At 45.3% G+C, this 11,886-nt stretch overlaps 1 protein-coding gene across 2 annotated transcripts in view; it reads right to left on the bottom strand.

Annotated features, from left to right (window-relative positions):
• RNF220 (ring finger protein 220) overlaps positions 1–5,715 on the bottom strand; it is a 45,011-nt gene extending 39,296 nt beyond the window's left edge. Inside the window, exons 1-2 of one of the 2 annotated variants that reach the window (XM_009873947.1) lie at positions 5,677–5,715; positions 4,453–4,585 (exon numbers count right to left, since the gene is read on the bottom strand). In XM_009873947.1, the coding sequence (XP_009872249.1) occupies positions 4,453–4,585; positions 5,677–5,706 (163 nt within the window). In that variant the 5' untranslated portion in view covers positions 5,707–5,715. Of the gene's footprint in view, positions 1–4,452; positions 4,586–5,598 lie in introns of both variants that reach the window. The other variant, XM_009873946.1, reaches the window with a different exon arrangement.
• Between the last annotated feature and the right edge of the window lie 6,171 nt (positions 5,716–11,886).

Consider the following 11,886-nt stretch of genomic DNA (forward strand, 5'->3'; position numbering starts at 1 on the left):
ACGCAAGTAGGATAAAGGCTGGTCTGCAACACTTGCTGCTCAAACAGAAACACATCTTGATTCTGCAGAGACAAAAAGCCAACAGTGGGACTGCAGCCTTCTGCTGGAACTTTTACACATTTAAATATAGTCCCACTTTTCAGGCAGCTGCCCTAATTGTACATGACATGACATCCAGTACAAATGGGCACCCAAGGATAACTGTAGTTTGTTACAGCTTATAAGGCTTAACCAAGTCCCACTATGCACATGCTAAGTCATGCTGTTCTTTTCTCTTGATAAGACGTTAACAAACAGATACAAGCTCTTCACTACTTGGAAAGAGGGCAAGACAGAGGGAGGAAAAAAAAGGAAACTTCAGAGTTAAGTAGTCCCTGTGTGTTTCTCCTTCTTCAAGTCTTCAAGAGTATTGCAATCTATCAGACAGATCCCTGTCATGTTGGTCTTTCTCAGAAAGTATCCTTCCCTGACAATGCCCTGCTTCGCATTTTAACGTTTGCAAAGTTTGTCTCTCTTCTGTGTTATTTCTGACGCAACTGATCAGCTGAAGGAAAATCAACCCAGAGGAGCAGCGGTGACTAGCTCACTACTGCGCCCGGAGGAAGGCTTTTAGGTGGGGGAGCTGGAGGGGAGAAGAAGAGAGAGCGGGTGGAAAGAACTTAGCTACAATTCTTTCATATCTAAAGAGGACAGCAATCTCTGTTCTATCAGACCACGCGGTTCTTGCTTTAAATGGTCCTTGCTGCTGGCTTGCTTTCCCTGTCTCTGTCTCTCTCCCTTTGAAGCAGACTGGACGGCTTCCTCAAGCTGGCGTTATCACTCCCTCTAACCACTCTTGGCAGGCAATCTAATTCCCCCTGAAAAGGTCACCGCCATTTTAACTGCCTTTCAATCACATTAAGCACGCTGCCGCTCGTGCTCAGAGCGCTGCGCCTGCAGCTCTCCTGACTGAGGTGCGATCGATAAACTGACATCCCGTCCCCCCACCCCATCTCCCCAACCACCCCGCGCATCGCTCCCCTCCTTCCCCTCTCCCGGAACTGGCGGCGAGAGACCAAGTCACCAAATCCCCTCCTCAAATCCGAAGCGGCAGAAGGGAGCCGCTAGCCTGGCATTTACAAATCTTTGTCCCATCTGCTAAGAAACAGAAGGGTGCAAGCATCCCCCCTGCCTTCCTTAGACCTACAGAGGCAGCGACTTCACAGGGCAGTTTGCTCAGGCATCGGTCCAGACACCTTTGAAGCTGTGTTACAAAGAACAAGCCTCCCTCAAGCTTCCCTCAATGCAATCATTACCGTTATCTCTCCCCCCGCGCTGCTTTTTTTTTTTGCAGTTACGAGTTATGTGTTCCACTCATCGATCCCTGTGTAAGACACTGTTTTAAGTCCTCTTGCCTTTTGACTGTGCTAAGCCGTTTAAGAGATGACAGCGGCTTCTATCAGTGCGAAGCTGATGTGATTCTTTTCAGATAAAGCACTTTTTTTTCTCTCCCCCCCTCCCTTTCCCTTCTTTCAAGTAAGAGACATACACACAAAAAGAGACACTGAATCTTTCAAAGAAAAAAAAACCCTTTTGAACTTCCCTCAGGAATTCTTTAAAGGGATAACCTTACAGTGTAAACACCGAGGGTAATGTGCATCCATTCTGGAGAGGAACAGAAGAATCGCTACAAATTTGCTGAGCGTTAAAAAAAGACCCAAACCAAAACAAAAAATACATCAGAGAAGAAGCCACTTGATGCTTTCACTTGCGAAGCCTTGTTGGCTTCCTAAACACAGAACCTCATTAGACAAAGATGGCATGAAATAATCCCCTGCAACAAAGAGCTTCAGAGAGGCGTAATTCAGAGACATGGGGACAGATGGCTACTGAATGTTCAGGTATTTAAAGAGAAATTTTAGTTTTGCGACACTGTACTGAGAAATGGAAATATTTGATTCTTCTAACTGTATTGCTTTTCACTTTGAAGTACAAGCTTGATTTAAACAGCGCTTGGTATTTATGCTGGTAGCCTTCTGCACCCATCTCAGACAGAAGCAAGAACCCTCATACTACAAGCCCCTACTTCAAGCAGAACCTCTGCTAAAACCAGGCAGTTCCAAATCCTACGTAATTGCCAATAATCTTCATTTACACCTCGCGTTCTTCCCGTTTTGGGTAAGCAAATTACATGATAGCAAATGATGCTTTAGGAGACCAGGGCAAGAGCTAGAGGTACAAAGTATTTCCTGACTGAATGCCAAACCCAACAACTTAACAGACAACATGCCGATCCCCGCACTTCTCAGTTACGTCACCTTCCTATTTCCTGTTCTTCCCACCTGCTGCCTCGACCAGACCACGGCAGGCAAGAAGGTGTGCTTTGGCTCTGCTGCACTGTGCCTGACTGGGATTTGCAGCTCTAACACTAACACAGAAAAAGAATTTCCACCCCCCAAGGACAGCTCCTCAAGCAAGAGGAGGAAATTTTCCCTGCAAGCGGTTTGGAAGCAAGAAAGCATCATCCTAAGAACCACACAAGCAAGAGTTTCAGCCTGTGATTGCTCCCAAGTGTTAGACTACCTTTCAGAAAACCTGAACAGGGCTGTTCACTTCCCTGACCTTTCAGTTTTCAGAAAGAAAAACCTCAAGATCTCCCAAATCGAGAACCTGGCAGGATCTTTCATATAATTAGCACAGACTTCTCCTCACCTTGAGAGCGATTTGAACTTTGTTTATTACCGAAACATGACATAGCCGGGACCCTTGTTAAGTTTGACTTGCTTCTGTAACGCTGCCCAGTGGTCTGACCGACTCCTGCAACACACGCTGGCCACAGCGTCCTGCTCCCCCTTTGCCCAGCAGTGACATCTCCTCAAAGCAATGCACCGTTAAAACTGAAATTAATGAGACACACGGACATCTACTTTCCCCTCCGGTTTTATGTATTTCCCCATGTCATTTCTTTAGACACTGGTGACATCCCCGTAGCCTGGCGAAGGCTGTCTGGCATTATAAAAGGCCTTCGATTTCCACATCGCTGCTACTTCTCAGCAAAGGGAACTGAGCCAAACACAAAGCCTCGGGTGACGAGGGTTAACAAGGGCCTTGCCAACTCCAGACAAAGCAGTTTTAAGCACTGGAAAGCATCTCCAAAGCGTTGTGCTGTGCTTCAGGGCTGTAAATTAAGAATTCTGTCCCTAAAACAAGGCAAGAGCCAACACTGGCGGAGAAAGAAAAAAGACAAGTAATGACTATACTACATAAACACAGCCTAAGACCTTGCATGGTCCTGTCAGGCCTCTACCTGGAATGGTGTACAGATGCAACTCTTCTCACGGGTGCAAAAAAGTTAAGGTAGGTAAGGCTACAGGCACAGGAAGCAACCGTGCAAGCTTCACTGGGTAGCCTTTAAAATCCAAAGCAGCTGTTCCTTCACTTCTGCGTTCCTCATCATCTTCTCTGCCACAACCCTGCTACAATTTAATTTGTAAGAGCAAGGTTGTCCCTAAGCACACAGCTGGCTTTGAAGTCCAGCTCCCTTATGTAAGAGCCTTTAACCTGGAGATATTTTAAATTGAAATCCAAGCTGATATAGGAAGAGATCACATCCCCTCCTCTTTCTCGGAGCGAGCCAGCATTCCTCCTCCTCATTAGGCATGCGCCATGTGGATTGCTTGAGAGACTCTCCTTAGTGCCAGAGGTTCATGCCAGTGAACAGTTTAGTAAATCCTCCTCTTCGAGGCCAAAGGGCTGAGTGTAAGAAAGGGGCCAGGTTTCTAGCTAAAATTACATTCACCAATAAAGCTCACGAGAGGTCAAATTTTGCCATAACTCACTCTCTCCTCAGTAACTGATTTCCCCGTCACCAGGGAAGGAGCAAAAGAAGAAGGAAAAATAAAATGTGTTTGTTTGGGAGCCCTAAGGGCTTGCAGTGCTGGAGGTGTAGAGCAGGTTCCTGGATTCTCATTTATCAACCTTAAAAGGGATGGAGTGATAAATGCACAACTGGCCCTTTAATATTTTATGCAGGTGCTACAGTGCCTTAGCTGTCATGTTCAATACATCACCATCGGCCGATACACCAGCTTTCGTCACTCCAGGCTGGGAATTTTTACAATTTCATTTCTATTTCCCTCTCTTCACCTATTTCCATGTATTTCTTACTATGTGTAACATATAAGAAACTATTTTCCCCAAACGATATCCCCATTCTACCCACTCCCACTCATTTCCTCTTCTGCAACGTTTTTTGAGCAAGAAATAATGTCACACTTTGGTTCAAGATTTGCACAAATTTTGACTCTTTACCACTCAAGAGAGGCAGAAAGCTGAAATCACTTCACATTCTGGCACAGGTTGATGGTCCTACCCTTTGTGAGAGGCAAATTCCCAGGTCCCACCCTTTAAAGGTAGGCAACGATCAACTTCCACAGCAGAATAATTTACAAGGGCCAAAAAACACTGTCGCACCTCGAAATCCTCCCTCCAGGAGAGTAGTGGCCCGTATTCTCTTCTGCCCACACCATTCGTACTCTTCAAAGCGGTTGCCGTTCTCATTCTCGATGTCCACAGAGTCATCCTCAGTCATGCAGGAACCTTCTCTCTGCACAGGGTAAAGCAGGGGCAGAGTGTTGAGATGCATGGGATAGCTCTTGGGGGTTAATAACTCAGGGTGGGATGGAGGAGAAAAGCTGGGCTGTACCCAGGACAGCTAAATACAGAGCAGACAGCAGCATCTACTCCCATCCCCATTCCCTGTGATCTAAATCTAGAAGTAAATGGGTGCTGGAAGAACTTGACAATCTTAAGATCAAAACAAGTTGCGAGATCCATCATTTTTACACATGGAAATTTAAGCTCTGGTTCCTACTACAACGCTGGTGTGCTTTTCAACGTGCATCCCCCTGCCTTGCATGCACAACTTCCCTGTCATGTAAACCACAGATTCCTTTGACCTGCAGCAGGTATGTTATAGAGCGTGTTTTTTGGAGCACACTGATCAAAAGACACCTCTCTTTACACCATGCACCTCTTGAGGCAACAAGAATGAATTTGTTATTATCTCTATTGTGGGCTTTTCCTGAGCAACAAGCACAGAAAATCCTATGACAAAACGCACTCCCTCCCCTAGGGGTTGTTCCTCCTTCCTCCTTGCTGTCTTTGGGATGAACAGCAAGAGATTGGCTCTGCTCAAATGCACATCCTGGAGCACAATGGTCACGCAACATTTACAAATGCCAGCCTGTTACAGAAGAACCCAATAAAAATAATTCTAATGGTGTCAAAGGCAGAGACCAGAAAGAACTCTTCCTGCTGCGCTACACAGGAAGCTACAAAAGGCTTCACAAACTTCAATAGCTTTACACTCTACAACTTAAGACTTCAATAACAGCGAAAGGGTGCATGAAGTAAAAAAGGTACTAATGCAACACAAGTGAAAAATCCAGAGGAATCCATCTTCCAGAACAAAAAGAAGTAACTACAGATCTTAGGGAGACAGTTAGCATTGCCTGGAAGCTCAGCAATGTTAGTTTTTGCCCCATGTTAGGTTAACTGCAGGTAAAGCTGGAAGTGGGGAGAAGGGAATGGCAGCCGGTGATCCTGCTGCGCCTCTACCTTTGCAAGGCATTGTTCCACATGCCTACTCATCTCCTCCTCGGATCCTGACAGAGGGCGGCTGCAGAGGGGACATACCTGCCCTTCGTCTTGCTTCCGCCGTTTCATTTTTCCAATCCGAGCTGTGTGGAGAAACCAGGGAGAAAGAAAAAAAATAAAAAAAGACATGTCAAGTTTGTAAAGCCACTCCTCTCTCTATTTGTTCAGCTCCAAATAATAAACCCTTGGCAGAAATGATAAGATTTCACACCACAAAACCCTGTTGGAACTCCCTATTCTGACCTCCACAAACACTGCAGGCTGTTACTTAGCACTTCCCAGGCTAAATCTGTAGCCTGTGGCTGAGTGCAGCCTGATTTCAGAAAGGCAGCCATGCACGATTTAGTAACTAGGAGAGGGAATACCTGCTGCACATCCCCAGGAAAGTTATTCAAATAGTGACACACTTTCCCTTGAAAGCCTGAAATTGTTTTCAGAGTTCAGTTATCAAGCCACTGAATCCTGTTCTGGATTTTGCCTTCTACGTCCAAGATCCATTCACTAATACATCTATGACCCATCCAAGAACTTGCTTAGAGCATAGAATGATGATGTAGCACCCAAAAAGCCTTACCCAAAGTATAAAACAGTCACTCCCAGGAGCACAGAGTCCCCTGTACACCCTGAATAATTCCTCCCCAGAACAGCATGAACGAGTCAAAGCAGCATCTTAGTAGCAGGTAACATTTATGGAAATGCAGCACCTCTCCTAAATAGCTTCTGGCTCCCTGTTATTTTTATTTCACTATTTTCACATAGAGGAAAACCGGGAGCTACGCTGTCTTCTTGAGGGCACGCTCTGGGAAGCAAACATGTTAGAAATCACGACTATCAGAAAAAACAGCCAAGGTAGCCTGTTGCTTAATCCAATCTCTGGTTAATTTGAGGCATCATTTAATGTGATCAAAACATCTGGAACCAAATCATTTGCATTAAAAAAAAACTTCTGTCCTTTATTACTATGGCTTTAGGCAGGTATTACTGAATAACTCAATCACTGGCTGCAGGAAAGTTGCTGTTTAATTAATGAGGAAGGTCAAAATTCTGAATGAGGGACAAGGAAAAGCCCAAGGAAAGCCCATGTGATAATGAGAGAAGACACCACCAAACAAATGCGTTAGAAATCATTGCTGACACTGTGAGCGCTGCAGCATGTTCTGAAAGCCTTCGTGCCTGAACACTGTGGGATCTACAGCTCCCTGCAGCCAACGAGCCAGAGAAAGTTGCTGGAATGCCAGCAAGAGAAGGACCAGGGTACAGGAAAGCTTCTGTCAGAAAAAGTGCATCAGTTTAGTGTATGCATGTCACCAAGTGAATTATAAAGTTTTATCCGAACGCACCAACACAGACTGGAAATAGCTCTTCTCAAGGCTTTCTGGTTGGCTTCGCTGGACTTGGGACTCTCTGGGTTAGGATACACTTTCCCACAATCGAGAATTAGGAGTATTCATCATCCCCTACACTCTTCTAATGCTCTAGGATTAAGGTAGCTTCAAAATATTCCCTGGACATTGTTTCGCCCCGCCTTGACTGATACAGATTTGTGGGAAAACTCCCTGCAAAATAAATCTCCACTCCTGGCTTCGTGAAAAGGATTCTGCAAATGTGCTGTTCCGAGAATAAGAGACAGCAACCTGACACCAAAACAAGAGCATTTTTGATACCTGGTACTTGGAACAACAGAGACTCTTGAGTAAATGCACAACACTTGCATCGTTTGTCTAAATTTTATTTGCTGAAGCTCCACAACCCTCCCTTGTGTTGAGTAAACCACACTGACAGCTCCACAGCCCACCTGCCTCTCCACACACTTCAGGTACTTCAACATTCCTAGTGGGAGATTTTAATAGTCACCCTTCTAATTTGTTTGCTTAAATCTGTTACTTTATCTGTACTGTCAGCTTCTACTCCAGAAGGCAAACCACTTGACTCCCAGCCAATACAGAAGATGGCATCATGAAGTGTTAATGCCGATTTCCTTGTGCCCAAGCGAATTACATTCCACTTTTATTTAAAACAATGACCCCCAACATATCTCCTGTTTTTTCCTTTCCCATTCTCGACCTCCAAAATGCTATCCCTCCTTCCCTTTCATCATCATTCAGCCCTGTTACAGAAGAAATCATAATTAAGCCAGGCTCCTTCTGGTTTGTACTTCAGGACACGAGACACTTCTGAGGTTCAGAAGCCTCCTATATCCTCCAGTGTGGCTTTTTTCTAGAAGTTTAGGATGCTCTTTCTTTGCCTCACTAGCTCTGTAGAGCCAGCATAAAAGAGGGGAAGAGGCTGGAATCAGACAGAACTTGAGCATTCTCCAGCAAATACCTATTTGACCAGAGACAAACACAGGAACAAAGCCTTCTCTATCCAGATTGCAGACACATCTCTCACCTCAATCTGTTTTTCAACAGGGAAATGTAAGGAAGGAGCAGTTTAATTATTCTGGTAGGACTCCCTGTGGCAAATCAATTCAGCTAAGTCAGTCTGCCTGGCAAGTTTATTAGTATTTTTAACTTTTTTACTGCCATCACCCAACCCATGCAGTGTAACAGAGATAAAAGGAAGACAGCCTGTTTTAGGTCTTGCACCGATAAATTTTTGGGACCACTTTGCCAGAACAAGCACCTGATCTGCTGTTGAAATGTTAGGGCAGAGCTTGGAACAGAACCTCATTCTGCTCCAGCTCCGCACAAGACTCAGCAGACAGCCCCTATGGTTGGCTCATTTTGTCCCTTTAAGTTCCAGTGCCACAAGTGAAAAAGTCACTGGAAGAAAGAGGTGTCGAAAACAAATCCCCCTGCCATTTTCATTCTGTGGTCATTAGCAGCGGCTGTGTTGTGCCCACGGAGACCCAGGGTGCCCCTGGTGACAGCAAAAACTGAAAGGGAATGTTGCAGCCTAGAAAGCACAGCCCAAGCAGCGCTGTCGCTGCCCGGCTATCACTTCCAATCAGAGCAGAAGGGACAGAGTGGCCCCAAAGGCAGGGGGTGATTGTGACGCTGTCCCGAAGGGGAGCAGCTCAAAAGAACACGCAAGTGAGACCACAGGATTCTTAATTAGTGTTGATAGATGCGATCATTTCTAATTAGCTCACTAATCCCTCTCCCCCTCGCTCCTGTGGCAGGAGCATGGGAGAGGGGAGGGGGGGGGGAAAAAAGAAAAAAAGCCATCCCCCTCCTGTAATTTAGGAAGATAAAACCACAGCCAGTGGAGAACTGGATGCAAGAAGAGGATAGAGCTCAGGGAAGGCGGTTTTTGCACTAGGCTGACCCACTCTCATCTCTGGCTGAACAAAGACTCTGTAGTTACTATTCCAGCCCTCTGCCAGGAGGTGAGGAGCTCACTAATTTTTATTAGCATTAATAATTATTATGAGGCCATCAGAGGGCTTCCAGCACCTTTGAGGCCTCACTTTTAACAGATGTACATTACCTTACACATGCCCCCTGCTTGCACTTGCATGTTCTCCCCCAGGTTATGCTAAACCACTGGGCACCTGGGGAGCTTAAGTCACCACAGCCATGGAACGGGAAAGCAGAACACGGAGGCCAGCAAGAATCAGGACCCTCCACAAGGGCCGGGGTCTCTGTTATGATTTCTGACTTAACTTTGGAGCTGTGCTGGCTAAGGGAGCTGCTCTTCTCTTTTGGGGTCTTTTGGGACTATGCAAGGGAAGAAGCTGCTGCCTAGAGGAGACAAATTGCACTTGACAAAGCCTCTGCTGCTCAGGGGACACTTGTCCCTGCCTTCCCATGAGCGTGGAGAGAAGGAGCCTGTCCACCACACCTGCTTTATGCGTGAAAGAGACTGGTGATCTTTTCTCACAACAGGCTCTCCCCATCGAGGCTAAACCTTACTAATGCCTAAAGATCATGATATTCTCTGGCTCAGAAAAACTTCCTGAGAGAAAAGCAAATGGATTTTAGATTTCAATGGTGTTCCCCTCCCCAGGCAAAAATTCACCTTCAAGATGGGGCACTGACGACCTCAGAAGTGCTCTTACACGGCGATGTGACACGCCTAGCTGTGGACACTACACAAACCTCTACTGCAGCACCAAAGGAGATGATTAAGTTACTAGCAATCTCTCTCATGATTCCCTCCACCAGTTTGAGTGGTCCCTCGAGTCTCATGCAGACATCATTAGCAGCTCCTGCAACGGCAGGCCAATCAAATTAAGTGGAAACATTTTTGTCTCCTTTCCAGCAAAAATCATCCGGCTTTATTCCTCCCCCACCCATCAGCCACAAAAGCACATCACAAACCGGTGGCAGTTCAACAACAAACTGCACGGTGACCACCTCCACGGAGGTCTGCCCAGAGAGGCTTATGGTCACCACCAAAACAGGAATCAGCTTCTTAGGTGCAAAATGAGCTTCATAAGAATCTGGTTTACAACTCTGAGAATGCCAACTTTGCAAATACCCCTAAATTTGAATCAAAAATATCCAAGCACAGGAGTTAGCACCTGCTCTCTGCAAACCTGCTAGAGGAGTCTTGACGAGTGGTTATACTCGTTTTTGTTAGGCCAACCACAAAAAGCTTCTGGGGATGATCAACTTATCCAAGAGTCACCTGATCCAAGGGAACAAAGGCAGCAATGGCAGAGTACAAAAAGCCGTCTCAAGAACAAGCTAAAGCAAGAAAACAGATGGCGAAAAATGAACCTTTTTCAGACCTTACGTACAGCTCGCTGCTCATCTGCCCAAGAGAGAACATTCAGGGTTGAATTTGTGGAAATGTCTCAGCGGGGCTTTCACATTTGCAGGGCCAAACTCCCACACAGTCAATTTTCAGTCTGACACTATTCCCCAAGATTGTCACATACTAACTTGCTGAATCCATGTTCTGACATGCTAACCCTTAACTTTGTGCCTCTAATTTGGGATGACCATCTAACCTGCTCTTCACTGTTAAACTCTATAAGCATCAATTTAGAAAGCGGCTTAAAGTTTCCAGTTCGGCAACACTGGAAATAAGGCAAATGAAAGAAATGTATCACATGGGTTTGTCAGGAATCAGCACCTCATACTCCTGGGTTCACAAGGACACAGCCTCTGCAAAGTGAGTTTGGCACAGGCGAGAGGGGCAGGATTAACTCACTGAGCCTCACAGGGAGGTTCAAATACAAACACTCAACTGAGAGTCTAACACACAACATTCACCTTCTGCTCCAGAGCTTGCAAATGCACTTACCTTACTTGCAGCTCAATTTAAGTCAAAGATTTCACTTACAAAATTAAAATTCTGGGCCTTCAGGTACAGAACTATCAGGACCTAATCGTTTTGCAGCCAAGCCAACAGCAGCTCACTGAAGGCATCTCCTTCTCTACCTTCTCTTTCCTTAGCTTGCTGTGCTTTCCCAAGTGACAACAGGATGGAACACATTGAGGAGATCTGACAGGACTCAGGCACAAAATGCCTGGGAAGCTGAGATTTGAACCAAGGACTATGTAGGAGAAGAAATACTGTGGGTCCCTTTTTATGGGAGAAGTTTCCAGAAGTGATTCTGCAACTCAGCTCGTTAAGAAGCTTGACTGAGACACCAAGATAAACTGGTTACATGAATACTGAAAAGTACACTTGAAACACAATAAACCCAAACGAAATAGATTTTTCTGTGCCAGATAACTGCGTTTTCTATATCCTAAGTTTCCTCAGCGTGTCAATAAGAATGTGAAACCAAATGAGAGATATCTTTGTACAAGTCCTATATAACTTCTGTCAATGTAAACTAACAGGGATAAGGAAACCATCCTCACAGAGCAAGCTATAAAGTTGCGTGATCGATTAGAAGCTCATTAGAATACAAGACATAGACACATAAGCATGTTTTCCCAACCAAAGCATTCAAGTGTTCTCCATCTGGAGTAATACTGCTTAAATAACTGTCTAACAATAACGTGGCAAAGCTCGCAAATATCACAAAGTTATTTTACAGAATCACAGAATGTTAGTGTAATGTTTTAGTGTAAACAAATGTGGAGGAGGAAACAGGAAAGCAGGCTGAGTTCAGTGGTCATGAACTTAAAGTTACCTGCACAGAAAGGAGCAGTATAACTTACCCAACCGTGTGGCTGGATACTAATCTATCAGCGTAGGACTGAACTGGGCATCACTACAGGTATGTTCTGGGAACAGCACTAATCAGAGTTGTAAAACTCTAAGATCAGGAAGAGCAGTTCTGATCTAGTTTGAATTCTTTGTGACCCAAAGCACTTCAGAGAGTATGTCTGCATTCAGCTCCCT

Source organism: Apaloderma vittatum, unplaced genomic scaffold (genome assembly GCF_000703405.1).
Source record: "Apaloderma vittatum isolate BGI_N311 unplaced genomic scaffold, ASM70340v1 scaffold17687, whole genome shotgun sequence".
Taxonomy (NCBI): Eukaryota; Metazoa; Chordata; class Aves; order Trogoniformes; family Trogonidae; genus Apaloderma; species Apaloderma vittatum.